Source organism: Poecile atricapillus, chromosome 1 (assembly GCF_030490865.1).
Source record: "Poecile atricapillus isolate bPoeAtr1 chromosome 1, bPoeAtr1.hap1, whole genome shotgun sequence".
In the NCBI taxonomy this organism is placed as follows: domain Eukaryota; kingdom Metazoa; phylum Chordata; class Aves; order Passeriformes; family Paridae; genus Poecile; species Poecile atricapillus.
In genome coordinates, this window is record NC_081249.1 from 71,991,373 (window position 1) to 72,007,060 (window position 15,688).

General features: G+C 38.6%; 1 protein-coding gene across 4 annotated transcripts in view; it reads left to right on the plus strand.

Annotated features, from left to right (window-relative positions):
- The window catches only part of ZDHHC20 (zinc finger DHHC-type palmitoyltransferase 20), a 49,898-nt gene that overhangs the window by 19,476 nt on the left and 14,734 nt on the right, over positions 1-15,688 (plus strand). For all 4 annotated transcript variants that reach the window (XM_058826911.1, XM_058826659.1, XM_058826734.1 and 1 more), the window contains 5 exons: positions 3,325-3,419; positions 7,430-7,550; positions 8,910-8,979; positions 10,079-10,111; positions 10,914-11,034. In XM_058826911.1, the coding sequence (XP_058682894.1) occupies positions 3,360-3,419; positions 7,430-7,550; positions 8,910-8,979; positions 10,079-10,111; positions 10,914-11,034 (405 nt within the window). In that variant the 5' untranslated portion in view covers positions 3,325-3,359. The remainder of the gene's footprint in view (positions 1-3,324; positions 3,420-7,429; positions 7,551-8,909; positions 8,980-10,078; positions 10,112-10,913; positions 11,035-15,688) is intronic.

Consider the following 15,688-nt stretch of genomic DNA (forward strand, 5'->3'; position numbering starts at 1 on the left):
TAAAATTATTTGAATATAATGGCAACTTTTGGTTAAATTAGTGGTGATTTCTTCACCCCATTAAGGCTCATTTTTTTCTTTGTAATTTTATATTCTTGTCTATTTTTATATCCATTAGGAAAGGGGAATAAAGTCAACTCTGAATCTCTGTTAACAGTGTTATATACCACTGTTACATATTATTGCCTCTCTGTAATCTGACTGTCTTGGAAGTAGTATTAATGATTTAGAAAAGAATGTTAAGGGTAAATCTTAGGAGGGCTTAGCATATTTTTGGAGGATTCTGAGAGCATGTCTTAAGACACAGTCTTCCTGAGGCCATAAATTTGGTATAGTATGCATCAGTGCCTTTAAAGAGAACTGACTTGCAGCATGGCACAGAGAATCCTGGATTGCCTTAGTTTAGCCAGGATTTCCTTGTGACTGAGTCTGGCTAAACTGGCAGATACTGGGGTTTGAGGTTTTTGTTGTGTTTTCCATCTAGCTTGTAATTACAAGAAAATGAGCTGACTAGGAATGAATCCGGTTTACATTTGAACTGGAAACAGATGCAAGATGCTTTAGGGAGAAGTCTGTAGAGGAGCTACTGATATCCAAAGTAGTGGGTAGATGGACTGTTAAGGAAAGCTGTTAAAAATAGTATCTTCCCTCCCTCTCATTTCCTGGGGAGCACTGACAGGACAGTTATGTGTAATCACAGTAGGAATGGCAGCATGGGAGTAGGAAAAGAAGCAAGAATTTATTCAGAGTGAAGCTAGTATGAACTGCCAGTTGCAGGGTCTTTCCCTGGGTGGTGCCCATCACTGACTACTGACTGGCTCCTTGGCTTTTAATGGTGGTGACAGATTGCAAGAGCTCTTACATGAGGAGCACTTTAATAGCTGCCTCTATCTAATAAATACTGGTAGCACTGGCACAGATCTGTACCCTTGACACAACCAGCGGTGTTCCCTGTTAATCTGTGTGTTTTAGGATCATTTACAGCCTGTGACAAAGCTTTGAGGTTCTGCTGTTTGACACATTGTGTGTGCACTAAAAATAACTCTTCAAAAGAATCTGAATTCTGGGTGATTTTTATGGACAGAGTATAGCTGTTTACTGTGTGAGTTAGTTTTGCTGTGCCTTGCCGTCTCCTGTATCTCATTTCCTCTTTCCTTCTATTCAATTTCTCTCGCCCTCTTCTCCACCAAAGTTCTGATCTGTGCCACTGATTCCACTCCAGTTTTATGTGCTTTTCTCCTCTCTTCCAAACTATTTTCTCATTCTTTAATGGCTTAACCACATTGTGTTTGAATTTAGAGTATTTTTTTAATAACAGACAGCTTTAATTATACAGTGCCTACTACAGTAATATAAAAGTTCTTTCCTATCAGGAGACAGATTTAGGATGGCTTTAGAGAAGGGTTTTGTTTCTGGCAATTTCAGTCAGCTCCACAGCTGAAAATTTGCCAAGTCTGCCCATAAGGTTGGAGGAATTAGAGGCAAATGTAAAAAAATAATTCTCTGACGAAAGCTCAAATGCAGTTTGTTTGTTTTCATTGCAATAAACAGTGAAAATCTTGAAAGATGATAAGTTAAAGCCATGCCTTCTGTGACTGTGCATAAGCAGTTTCTGAGCTGTTGGAGGTTCCCAAAGTTTTAAGCCTTTTTTGCCATCCCTGAAGTACATTGTACAGCTTCTTAAAGGACTCCATCTGTACAGAAAAGTAGGTCAAATCTCCTACTTAACTGCAACTGAAGATAATATAAATATTTAATATGACTTCTCTAAGACTTGCTGTTCTGGCACAACTGATCTGTTTCCTCTTGACAAGTGATAAAAGAAACCATTAGAGGAAACAAGATTGGAAGGAGCTTCCTGGGTCATAAGGTCTGGATTTCTGGTCTTTAGGACAGTGATATCATGAAGACTCAGAAAATTTATTGGGCTCCCTCCTAAAGCCAGCTACATTTTATTTTCATTGTGACTGTAATAGGACTTTTCCAGCTTGTATTTCTCAGATTATTTGAAAGCAGATAGAAAATCTTTAACTCACATCTGGCGTGACTGGAGTGCAGTGCTCTCCATACCCCTGTTTAAAGATTTTAGCTGTCATTGATGACCAGTGTCTTCTGTAATGGCACAGTACTGTGGTGTTTCTGTTAGAAGTAGAAATTAAATTGAATTATGTAGGTCAGTGAGTAATCAGTTACTTTGTGATATTCTAGAACAGAATTACAGCATCATCTTTATCCAAAAAGGTTAGTCACTTACATGCCAGAAGTGAGACTGTGAGACTGTTTTCAGTTCTGGGGCTTGGGGTTTTTGTGTTTGGGGGGGGGGGGTTTGGTTTGTTTCTTTGGGGAGGGGTGGGTGTGGTTTTCTTTTGTGGAGGCTTTTTTTGGTGGTGTATTTTGTTTGTTTGGTTTTTGGGGGGTAGGTTTTGTCGATCTGTTTTTTCCTTCAAAATCTGCTTTGGAAAGTTCAGCAAGGCCAAGTGTAGGGTCCTGCACATGAGTCAGGATGATCCCAAGCACAAGTACAAGCTGGGCAGAGAATGGATTGAGAAGCAGCCCTGGGGAGAAAGACATGAGGCTGTTGGTTGATGAGAAGCCACATGTGGCTCAGCAGCGTGTGCTCTCAGCCCAGAAAGCCAAAGGTGTCCTGGGCTGCATCCAGAGCAGCGTGGGCAGCAGTGCCAGGGAGGGAATTCTGCCCCTCTGCTCTGCTCAGACCCCACCTGCAGGGCTGCAGCAGCTCTGGGGTCCCAGCACAGGGAGCACATGGACCTGCTGGAGCCAGTCCAGAGGCAGCTACAAAGATGATCAGAGGAATGGAGCACCTCTCCAGCTGAAGGGAGCTTAAGGGAGCTGGGGCTTATTATCCTGGAGAAGAAAAGGTTCCAGGGAGACTTAATAGCACCTTCCAGTACCTGAAGGGGACTACAGGAGTCCTGGGGAAAGACATGTTATGGGGACATGGAGTGATAGGACAAGGGGAGAATGACTTCAAACTGAAAGAAGTTTGAATGAATTAGGTATTAGAAAGGAATTCGTTATTGTGGGAGTGGCAAGGCAGCTGCAAAGGTTGCCTAGAAAAGTTGTGGATGCTCCATCTCTGGAAGCATTCAAGCTCGTTTTGTGAACATATAATAAAAACATTGTTTCCTTGAGGAAGAGCAGCCATCGCATGGGGGAGTGAGGGTGGGTGTTTATTTAATTTTTTTTAAGTGAACAGGCCTAGAGTGTGAAGTGTAGTTGTTTAGCCCTCCTCAAAGATCAAGGGGTTTATTTCTTGTTCTTTTCAGCTCTATTCACCAAATTCTTATTTGTATTTTATTGCAGTTGTCTATCTTGTAGTTTTTCATCTGTCATTCGTCATGTTTGTATGGTCCTATGGGAAGACAATTTTCACACCTCCTGCAACCCCCTCTAATGAGGTAAATATAATGTTAGGAAAATGTCAATGCCTTTTTTATAAATAGCTGAACTGTTTTCAGTGATGAAATTTGTTTGCAGTACTGCATGATTCACCTTTCCCTTCTCATTGTCTAAAATAGAACAGCATGACTGTATCATGAATGAAAATTATCAAGTTGCTCTTAAAATACCATATGCTTTGTGTAATGATATTTCCTTATACGAAATGTGTGTTTAAATCATCACAAGTTTGGCAGTCTTGTACAGTTCTATGCTATGAAGCAGCTTGCTTGACACTTGGAACTTTAAAAACTGATAAATTAAGTGCTGTGACAACACATTTATGTCCTTTTTAGGCAATTTTGACCATTGTTTGAGTAAGAAAGGGTGGTAATGCAATGTATACTTATGACCTGGAGGACTGAACCCACTTATTAGTCAAGGGTTAAGGTTTAGGAACATTGAGACGTAACTACATAAGGAAGTTTTGTATAATAGCAAAAGAGTGCGTCATGACTGTAAGAAGTTTTGTTTTGAAAAAGAACCATATTCATTCCAATAAGCCTGAGATGGATTACCTTGTTTTCTATTTTCTCTAATGTGTGTGTATGTAAGATTAAATATGGGCACTGAATTTAAAATATGGCACTTCTCTTCCTTGTTTTTACAAAGCTTTTAAACTGCCTAAACTGTTTGAGGTGTTGGTTGCTCTGTGGGGGTTGAATTTTTATTGTTTTCAGCAAGATTGACATTCAGTGCTAATGTCAAACTTCAACATTCTTGAGACAAGTTATTCCCATGCTTTGAAGAAAAAGCAAACACTGCTCTGTAGTGCTTAATTATGGCTTAGAGACCTGTATGTTAAAGCTATAGAATATAAAGTGTAAAGAACTAAACACTGTTCTGCTTTTTAGCTAAGGAAAAGTCTAGATATAGCTGTTGAAGGGTCTGGGGCACAAGTGCTGTGAGGAGCAGCTGAGGGAGCTGGGGGTGTTTAGCCTGGAGAAAAGGAGCCTCAGGGGGGACCTCATCACTCTCTGGAACTGCCTGAAAGGAGGGTGCAGCCAGGTGGGGGTCAGCCTCTTCTGCCAGGTAACAAGTGACAGGACAAGAGGAGATAGACTCAAGTTGCACCAGGGGAGGTCTAGATATTGGGAAAAATTTCTTCACTGAAAGGCTTGTTGTCACAAGCACTGGAACAGGCTGTCCAGAAAAGTGGTTGTATCCCCATCCCTGGAGGTTTTAAAATATGTATAGATGTGGCATTTGGGGATGTGGTTTAGTGATAGACTTGGCGCTGCTGGGTTTATGGCTGGGCTTCATGACCTTAGATGATTTCCAACTTAAATGATTCTATGATTCTATGAATTGCGACTCCTAAAAATTCAAAGGGACTTGTCTTCAGGGTAATTTGGTTTTGCTTTTTTTGGGGGGATGGTTTTGGAGGAAAATTCTAAAGTTAAGCAGTTTAACTAGTTAAAATATGGTTGAAATGGTGTTATTCTAGGTTTTATAAAGCTGTATGAACTAGAGCTGCTCTTAATGCTAATGCTAGTAACTTTTACTGTCTGCTTGAATTCTTCATTAATAGCAAACTTATTCTGGCAGTACTTTTCCTGTAGTTACAGTGATGATGTAGCAGGCTTTCTGTATTCAGCAAGTGAAAGGGATGCCTTGGGCATATGGCATGTAATGAACTTTTTGTATAGTAACTGTGGAGATAGATCAGATTTAATAAAATTTCTTCTACAGCTATCTTTAAATGAAAAAAAAGGACAAAAAACCTCTCCCACCAGGACAACAAAAAAAACACACTCAAAAAATTTTTAAAAACCAAAAAACCAATCAAATTAAAAACCCAGCACCACTTTTTCTGTTTCTGGGCAAATCCCTTCTGTTCATGTACTAGTGAGTAAGTTATGCAGGTTATACTTAAAAACAAACATGACTTCAGAATATTTCCATTGTGTGACAGTGTAAATGTATATATTTTTAGTTATTCAAATTGGCCATTCTTGCAAAACAAATAGCATCCTGTGATCTTACTATTGAACTAAAAAAAAGATTCTGCAGCTGCTGTTGTCTTAGTGTAATCCCTGTACATTTGTCCTAAGAAAGAACAATCAGCATTATACAAGATCCAGAAAGAGGAAGGAAACAAAGGGATTCTTTCTGTTTTCAATAAGAACTGCTGGAACCTCATTGGGAATTCTGTTTGCTGTGTGGTAGCAGACAACTTTTGATGTCTTTAAACATATCCTGCTATTGTCCTGAGAGACTGTGGTCTCAGAGCCCTATTAAGTTCTGAAATTAGAACAGAAATGTAGCTTTTCGGAAAACCAAAATCCTATCCAGGATTTTTGGAGTAATGCTATGATGTTATGTGAACAAATGTAAAATCTTTTAAATCTTGTCATTTGGTTCCTTTTCTGTGCACTAATGGTTTTCCTTGAAATGTCTTCTGGAAGGAGTGCTCATGTTTCTTGGAACATCTGCTTGATTGCAGGTCACAGACACCTGGGTTACCTATTAGACTCACAAGGGTAGTAGGGATTAAGATGTATTGCACCACTGTTTGCTGGAATGATGCTTCACATCTGTCTTAAACTTTTGATGTGAGTGTCTCCAGTTTTCATGCTTGAATAAATATCTGAGTGATTAAATTTAAATAATGAGGTCAAGTTCTTGGTGCTGGCTGAAATGTTAAACTTTAATTTCACTATTCACATAGAGATTAATTCTAATGTCTGGTTATTTAAAATGGTATTATTTAAACATGTTTCATGTTTCACCCTTGAAGGGTGGGTAGGCTCAATAACTGGGATAATACTGTATGTGACAGGAGGCTTAACTAGGTGCTGTGAGGCATCTTGCTTGCATTCTGAGTTAGGAAATAGCGTAGAGAAATTGCAGCAATGTCTTACCGCTTCCTCCTTGCTGTAAGTGGAGTCTTCATCGCTGCTTGCCAACTGACTGTAATCCAAAAGAGGAAAAAGTACAGGATGAGGAAAATCCATGTGAACTAGTCATGCACATGTTTTTGGTAGGAAAATACGATCATACTAAACCACACTGAGCCAGATTTTGTTCCAGCTGCACACTTAGCATTTTCCACTCTCTACCATGAATGCTTTGTCTATGTGTGCTCATAAAGAGGACTCTTGTAGTCCATGCAGGAAGCTCAGATGTTAGAAGTGCTTCAGAACAGAAAAATACCAAAAAATTGTCATTTCAGCCCCCGCTGCACAGAGCCTTGTCAGCATGCTGGGTTTTGCAGGGCTTACTGGTAAATACTGTTTCAGCAGATACCAAACTAAGTGTTTGAAAAATGAGTAAAAGCTCTCCAGTTTTTCTGGTAAAGGTTTACATTTCAGTGAGGTTTCAACAGGAATGCTCATCAGGCTTTACTCAGAATTGTAGCGCACTCTCAAACTGAAGAGGTTTTGCTGAAGTTGCTTTCAATACAACCTAAGAGTTTTGAGACTAAAGTTGACTACTCCTAAGTTAAAATTCCAGTTAAACTCTTCCAGCTTCTGTGCTGAAACTGTGAAGCCCTCCACACCCCCCACCTGCCTTTTTTTTCCCCCCATTTGTTTTATACCCCTCTCTATGTTAGAGAGGAAGTGGGATAAGAGAACGTCAGTGCCTTGTAGCAAGAAAGGACTGTTGCACCTTCTCCTGTTCACAGATGACTTAATTTATTCTTATCAGGAATTAAAGGAAAGTTTGCTCACCTTAAAGCTCACCCTGACTCTCTGTTCCCTTGTGTTGAAGAGAAAATACTATAGATAATGGAACGGCAATAAAGATGATTTTCTTGAAAATACGTCCAGAAATGAAATACACCCAGAATAAATCCAGAAACTTGGGCTTTCTAAGGATGTCCTGTAACTCCTGTAGCATTCTTTTTTTTTTTTTTTTATGTGGTGCTTTTGGGTCAGTGGATGGGGGCACCCAACAGATCTTTTCTTTGGAAAACAAAGTAATAATTAATCTCTTCCTTCCTATTAATTTTCTCCATCCCTTCTAGTTCTGCTTGTCAAAAGCTGATAAAGAACAATATGAAAAAGAAGAGAGACCAGAATCTCAGCAGGAGATTTTGAGAAGAGCTGCTAAAGACTTGCCTATCTATACGACAACAGCATCGAGAGGTGAGATATAAATATAATTCTATGCTTCTGAAGTTGCTGTTTATTTATTTGTTGCCATTGAACGAACAATATATTAAGCACATATTGCAAATGCCATGATGTTTTGGTTTTTGTTTCTCCTGTTGTTTAATCCCCCTGAGAGAAACAGCAGTCCTTTTTCTGTGGTTCTCAACATAAAACCACTACTTGAAATTAAAAAAAAAAAATTGTCTTCTAGCAAGAAGAGAAATGACAGCAGTTACCTCCAGCTGTGGCAATTAAAAATAAACACAGCAAAGAAGGATAGCTTAGATAGCTTGAAATAGGGAAATTCAAATGAGTTGCTCAATTTTATAATCACTTTTATCCCCATTTAAACTTTTCTTTTTAAGCTGTTTTGGTTCTGCATGAGGAAGAACGTACTTAAGATCTTAACATACTTTTGCAATTTAAAAGCAAATAAATGTTATTTTATTTCCCGTCTGCAATTCAGTACAAATCTAGTTATGGACTATTTCTGGATTTGCTTTTAATATATGTAGGCATTTTATTCCAGTTTATAGATGAATGATCTGTGAAAGTGCTGTCTTATGCATATGTGTCTTCTTTAAAAATTTATAGCTTTTAAAGGAATATATATATTTTTCTCTTTCTTGAAACTAGCAACCCTGTAGAGTTTCCAAAAACATAAACTTGTCAGAATAACCATTGCCAAAGTTTATTGTGACTTTTCCAAACAAAGTCTAAGGACACCTGACTCTTTTGAATATGAGCCTCCATTTAAGAGAGTCCTAGTCTTAAGTTTCTGGAGTGATCTGGGGAGTTGTTGCCAGCTCTTATCAGTTCTGTTTAGCTATAGATGTCAGCTTTCCTCTTGCTTTCAAACTGCCTATGCTGGTGTCTTATTTCCATTGAGGAAAACCGGAAGAACTGTTTAAAAATATCCAGGAGATGAAGAAGAACTGATTTACTGAACAGTCTGCTAGATCACTGTTTGGTGAAGTGGATACAGAAAGCCAGTGCAGAAGGTTGACTTGCTGAAAGAGTGTAGCTTCACAATGAGATGCCTTAGTACCCTGTGCAGGGGTGAAATGGGGATCAGTACCAGAAGATGAAGGATAGGAAAACTGGAGAGTCAAAGAGAAAATGAAAATGTACTCAGTAGAGTAGTAATAGATTCTTTTGAATACTTTCATATGTTACATTTCTTTAAAAAATCAAAACTATGATGACTGATGAGATTAGGTGCATGACAGTCTGTGAGAATAGGTGTGGAAGGGGAGGGCAGGAAGCTCTTTTAAGATTCAGTTCATGTTAAGGGGGAAAGCTTTCATAAAATCAAGTGAGTTCTACTGACCTGACCCTTGCACTTAAATACAGCAATCAGATACTGTGATCGATGCCAGCTGATCAAACCTGACCGCTGCCACCACTGTTCTGCATGTGACGTGTAAGTGTCTGAATCTGGAATTACAGATTTTCTCTTTCCTGCGGTCGTCACTTTAGTGTGTTCATGCCTTCAGCGGGTCAGTTCCTTCCATTGGTGCAATATTATGGTGCAGACCTATTATCTAATGTGGCAGAACTTTTTAGGAAACCTGCTTGTAGCTTTTTAAAATAAAGCTTATATTTAAAAATAAATTAACTAAAAAGTAAAAAAAATCATAGATTAAAAGTAAAGAAAGGTAGGTCTGAGAAACCAGCACCAGAAAAAGCTTATTATTGAACTGTTTCATTGTATCTTGTTTCTCTAGCTTTGAAACAGATTCATTTTGCTAAAAATACTTATCTCAAAAATTGACAGTTATCACATGCCTTTAACATTTCAAAAACATCACTGTTACTCCCTATTTTCATTGTGAATCATCAGAGGAGTCTGCACAGGCGCTGAAGACAGGCTATGCATGACAGTTCAGTAGGCTGAACTTGAGGAAATCTCCTTAACTGAAAAACCTAATACACATCTTTTGGCTAAAATCAAATTTGTTAGCAAATACAATTAATGTCTCTGTGTCTGAAATGTCTAGTATCTGTCTTTATATTAAAACTGGATTAAAATGGCATGTGAACTATTCAAATTGCCCTTTGTGCTGATCTTTCCCTCCATTAGCTTTAAAAAAAAAAGGCAAGCAGCAAACAAAATGGTAGCAAAAACAGCCCTAAGGTAGACTTAGTTGAAGTGAATACCAGGCTAACACACCTTTTCCACACAACCCTGAAAGATCCTCTGGATTTGTTTTCTCTGCATGCACGTAAAACTGGTGTGGCTTAATGAGCTGGTACATGGTGTTGCTCAGTAATGCTCCCCATGATAATTTAGGAAACTTTCCTCATAACTCTTCTGAATCTCAATTGGTCCTTTTGGGTGAAAGAACAGCTGCTGTAATATAGAGAATTGGTATGATTGAGGAGGGATTGTAAAAGATACAGTAGGGAAAATACTTGGAAAAAATCAATCAACAACACACAAAACTGTAGAAGCTAAAGTTGTGTATCTTAGAAAGAAACTATATCTTTTGTTTTAACTTGCTGGAAATTCTCTCTTTCAGATGTGTGTTAAAAATGGACCACCATTGTCCATGGTAAGTTTTTTTTTAAAAAAAGTCAGTATAAGAGTGATGAATTAGTTGCTGCTTCAAAAATGCACTTCTGAAGTAAACCTTGATTGTCACAGAAGTTCTTTAATATGTGGGAATATATCTTGTTCCTAATGTGTGTTGGAGCATAGAGTTGTCAGCCCAGTCATCCAAACTGTGCAGTTTCTCCTTGTGTAGAGAAACCTTGGCATTAACGAGACCTATGAGAAAAGGCATTTCTTTCTTTTGTTTACTCTGGTGGTGTTAGTAGGAGAGGAGATGTCCACTGCAATGGGAGAGTCATTTCTCAATTCTAGATGATATGTATGACCCATTCAGACTCTTCTGCAGTTTGTGTTCACTGACAGTCAGTAAAAATATTATCTGCTGTCACTGTGAGAAATATTGCTACCAGTAGTTGACTTAGGGGTGGTTTTGTAACCAAAGCAGCATCCACTGAAATTGATGGCGAGGTTCATGTTACTTTCTGTGGTGACTGCAGTTATTTTGTGGTGGGAATTGCTTCCTGTATGGAATGTCTGTATTGTAATGCTTTGCCAGCTCGTGTCCTGTCCTACAGAATCATGGGGGGCAAAATTTATGCTAGAGGCCCAGATCATTCAGCCTAAGAAATTTCCTTCAAAATAGTGGCTTAAAATGCTTCTGAAACAGTAGTGCCAGAGTGTTTTGAACATACCACTGACATCATACACATTTTTCTCTGCAAAAGCTGAATGTATTGTGGGTTTGTTGTTTGTTTTATTTTTTGTATACTTTAGTAACATTTTTCTCTTTCCCCTCCTTCTAGGGTGAATAATTGTGTGGGATTTTCTAACTACAAATTCTTCCTCCTGTTTTTAATGTATTCCTTACTGTACTGTTTGTTTGTTGCTGCTACAGTCTTGCAGTACTTCATAAAGTTTTGGACAGTAAGTTCTAAGGCTTTTTTTGGTTGCTGTTCATTTGTTTAATCCTGCATGTGTTATTGGAGGCTGCATCAGCATGTTGTCACTCACCATTTACTCTGTTCTGTGGTTCACTGTCATTAATGACATCAATCAAAGTGACTGAAGCAGGAGAACCTTATGAATTTTGATGAATTAAATGTTATTACACTGCCCAGGATGAGTAACTGGGAGAAGGAGTTTTGATGAGGACACTGTGCGATTTCTCTGCTCCATCAAAATTGAGTGGCACAGCTCAGGTTTTTATGAGACCATGGGATACAGATACATAGGTAAAGAAAGAACTGGCCACATCAAACAATTACATATGTGTAGGAGTATATATATGTATGTGTATATAAAAATATTGACAATTGGAAATATAAATAACAATTTTGTATCTTCTCAGACTTGTCTATGGATAACCTGCTGCCAGATAAGGCAAATTAATTTGTTGGGAATTGTCTGAGCTCTGTTTTGGAGTTCCTACATAGGCATGTCTGAACTTCATGTTAGTGGCTTTTATGATTTGGTATGAGTAGAATGCTAAGATATGTACAGTGTGAATGCTATACATCTTCCCTGCAACTGTTACCAGTTGTCAAACAGTTAATGCATATACATACATCTTAATATGTTTAATGACATGTGAAGGCAATAATCCTTGTATGCTCCTATCAGTTTTGTTTGAGCCACATTCCAGGCTGAACAGAGTGCCTTCTGTAGTTGTTCCTTTTCATCTACAGAAACTTGTAGCACGCCTTCCTATCTCTAGGCTGAAGTGTTAGTGGCAGAATTCCCTTAATCGTTTCCATTAATGGGCATGCAAAAAATTACCGCACATGGAAGTGTCTCAATCACATCTTTGGGTAAATAACACCACATATTTCTTAGATGCTGGCTGCTGTCAGAGTAACTGGGAAAAGCAGTAATTATCTGCAGCAGTAGATATTGATATTTGCTTTACTGGAGCAAAAGGTTGCTGCCATGTCAGGGTAAGAGAAGCTTGATCATGTATTCAAAATAGCTGTACTTTGAGACAGTTGGCATTAAGTAAGATAAATAGTGCAAAAAAGTTCATGTTCATCTAATCTTGTGAGTCTGATCTGCCAAAGTACTGTGTTTCTCTTAACCTGTCAGTTCTGTATAGCAGCATATCACTGGAGAGCAAGGAAACATGTGGGAATTGAGCTGTCAGTATTGTGAGATGAAAGCCATAAATGTGTTTATCAGTCGTAGCTGGATCTTAAAAAATATTTCAAATTAAATGGTCTGATTCTGCTGTTCAGTCTTGCTTGGCTGTAAATAGTTAAATTTTCAATCCATGAATGTGCCATTTCCAAACATCTGCCTGGCTGCTTTCCAGTGCTTTGTGCACAATTTCTAAGGAAATTGTAGATGCACGCTTACATATTTGCCAGTCAGTGCTTGAGAAAAAATAAAAAATAAAAAAAAGAATTTGCTTTGTTAGCTTGCTTTATAATCGTTAGTGCAACAAAAATGGCCACAGGACAACTGACTACGATGAACGAACGTTTAATACCAACATCTGCAGCAGGACTCTTCCAAAGCTCATCGGACACAATGTTGAAGTGGACTCTTGAACAGAGGAAATAAACTCAAGAGGGATTTTTTTATTATTGATTCAGTTGTTAAAAATGCTTCCTGCAAGAATGGGCTACTTCTGAAATGTAACAATAGACAACGTAGTTCTGTACTTGCTTTCAATTCCGGATACTTCCAAGGCAGAATATAGCGATGGCCTGATCTTATCAGTAGAATAGGTCTCTGACTCACTTTACTCATAGTAAGTCACCCACTCCACTAAGCTGAGGCTCCTCTGATCTTATAACTGACATACTAAAGTGCACTTCCAGAAAGAGGTGGCAGCTCCCTAATCATGTGGGCTTGCAAATTTTTGTATGTCTCATGTACATAAGCTTTTAGGCAAGTGCCTCTTGGAAGGTTCTCTCCACATCTGTATGCAAAGCAAAGCAGAATGGTGCTGACACGTGCTGTCTGTAGACTGCTTCAGTATATTGCTAATGCTCAGCTTTGTCTGCTACAGCATCAGGCAGATTGCTGTTTGGACATTTTCTGCTGAGACTGTCAAGATGCACAGAACCACTGAATATTATATGAATATGAATGACCCTCAAAGATCATTAAGTCCAACTCTTCTGTAAATGGCCCATACAGGGATTAAAAACCCACAAGCTTGGTGTTACTAGCACCATTCTCTAAAACTGAGCAAATCAGTGTTGGTTTTTCCCCCCAAGGCTTGACTATAGGAAATGTTGCTGTAAACCTTCAGGAGGTAGTGCTTATTTTTTGCTTCCTCACAGATGTTTTTCAGAGACTGTGCAACAAACAGTTGGATATAGCCAGTGTTGGAAAGAAGTATGGACTGCTTCTTGGGGAATGTAGCCTGGGGGAAGAACTTGTAATGAGGTTGTGGAGGTGTATGTGCTAGCTACACAAATGTAGCAATCTATTGTTTTGCACTGTTGATAATACTTGCATAGAGACACGATGCTCCTACACAAATACTTGGAAACATTGTGAGACAAGCACACCTACCAAACTCTTCTATTGAAGAAAGCCTTTGTGTTTCTCACTTGCACGTGCAAGACTTTTACACAGCATATTTCATGCTCTATGCAGAAGTGCTGAGGTAAGGTCTTGATTCTGTGCATACAATAGTGGAACAAGTACACTGGCTGGAAATGTTTACCACAGGCTTGCACCGTGCTGCTGATGTTAAAATCTGGTTTGTAGATCAAGGGAATGTGACTGATTCCTTTTCTTATACCCATAACTGCTTTTTCTATACCCATGATGTTTTTATTTCTATTTCAGAGGTTGTTAAAGAAAAAAAAATACCTGTTTAACCAAATGAATTTGACACAAACACCAGCACTGGCTGGACACCTAGTGCTTGATGCCTTGTTTTCACAGTACATAGTGGTGCTTCCCAGCTTATATTTGTGTCTGCTCTTATTCTTGCTGCACTGACACCTCCTTAGAACTATTAGGTTTTCCGGTCATTTTCAGTGTCTTTCACTGTCCTCCAAATTAATTTTCAATCCTGAGTATAGCTATATAAATGATGTGATACATGTCCTGGGTGGATGGCATGTGCTTCTGCAAAACTTTTGTTGTATTAAGAGTAGGAGGGTAAAAAAATAGGAGTAGTTCCACATCATTAGTTAGAACTCAATCCTCTTGCCTATACTGAGGATGTAGACCAGATCTGAGTTTTTTTTAAAGATTAGGCTAGACCCTATCTACTGAAAAATGATGAACAAATCAAGCTTAGACAGCATTTTTTTGTTTGAGTGGTTTTATGACCTGATTCCAAATGACTCTGTGAAGGAGTTTGCAGGGAACTCTTGAATAGCGACTGGCTTCAGCCTGTTGTGTGCTAAGTAGTCCAGATTGTGTTGTGCAAATTGCTTCCTTTTGTAAACTCTGCAGCTCTCTCACCTGCAAGTCTCTGCTTCCGTGCTGCTGCTGCTGCTGAGCATAATGATTTTAAATAACCAATTTCTGAAGTTTCACTCTTTTCACATGAGGAGGCATGTGGACTGCTGCTAGAACACCACTGTGAATAAGCTTGTTATACACACTCAAAGACTGCATGCTTCTCTCCAGTAAAAAATTGGCCTTTTTTGAAATATGCTTCAGTTCTGCAACTGTCATTCAGGAAGTTACAACCAGTGGCTGAAGCTGGGTAGTCAGAAGAGGTAAATGTTCCTTGGGGATCATACAGATTAATCATGCATAATTTAAAAAAATCCGCCAGGTTATAGAGCTGATGGTTTAGGGAGATGCAAGTGGGATAAACTTAGATTTTCTGACCCACAGAAAACACAAAGACTAAGCTGCTGCTGCTCTTTCAGCATCAGACTAAACTCCTGAGAATTCCTTGTAGAGAATTATTTTGTTTAAATATGTGATTTCAAAATAGTCATAGGAATTAGAGTTATAAAAATCAGTTGGGCAGGTGGGGAACACAGCAGTGTGCTCTGAGGTAGAAAGAGTTATTATTGCTTCAACGTGAAGCTTAGGAATAAGCAGCAATTGCAGTATTTTGCTAGGCTGGATTTCAGTGGATCGCAAACCACAATATATCCCTATTGCAGGTGGAATAGGAACTGTTGCATGAATTGTCAGTAAATAAAATGGCCAGCAAGAAGGAAGCTGTACTTAAATGGCAGTTTAGATAGCTGGACTCTGCTTGTCATTGGTTTACTATAGAATAATCTGATGGCAGCCAGCACTTTTGAAAACACTGTGTATATCTGCCTGACTCTAATGTAGATGCTTGGGCTCTCACTAAGCTTTTTGCACATATTAATGTAATTTAAAAGCCATACATGTTGCCTCCAACAGATTAATTAAGTGCTAGCATCTTAGTCAATATACCACTCTTTAGGTATAAAGTTTGGAATTAAAAGATAATTTGAACTCAGCTTTCCTGTTTCTTCCTTTGTTTTCTCAAGCACTGGTTCAATTTCAGGTGTTATACTAAAGATGCATCCTACAAACTGATTTGTATTGAAGGAAACTAGGAAGGCTAAAAACTGCGCTGATTTGTTATCTGGTCTTTTTTAAATGAAGAAAATTGTGCAAAGAA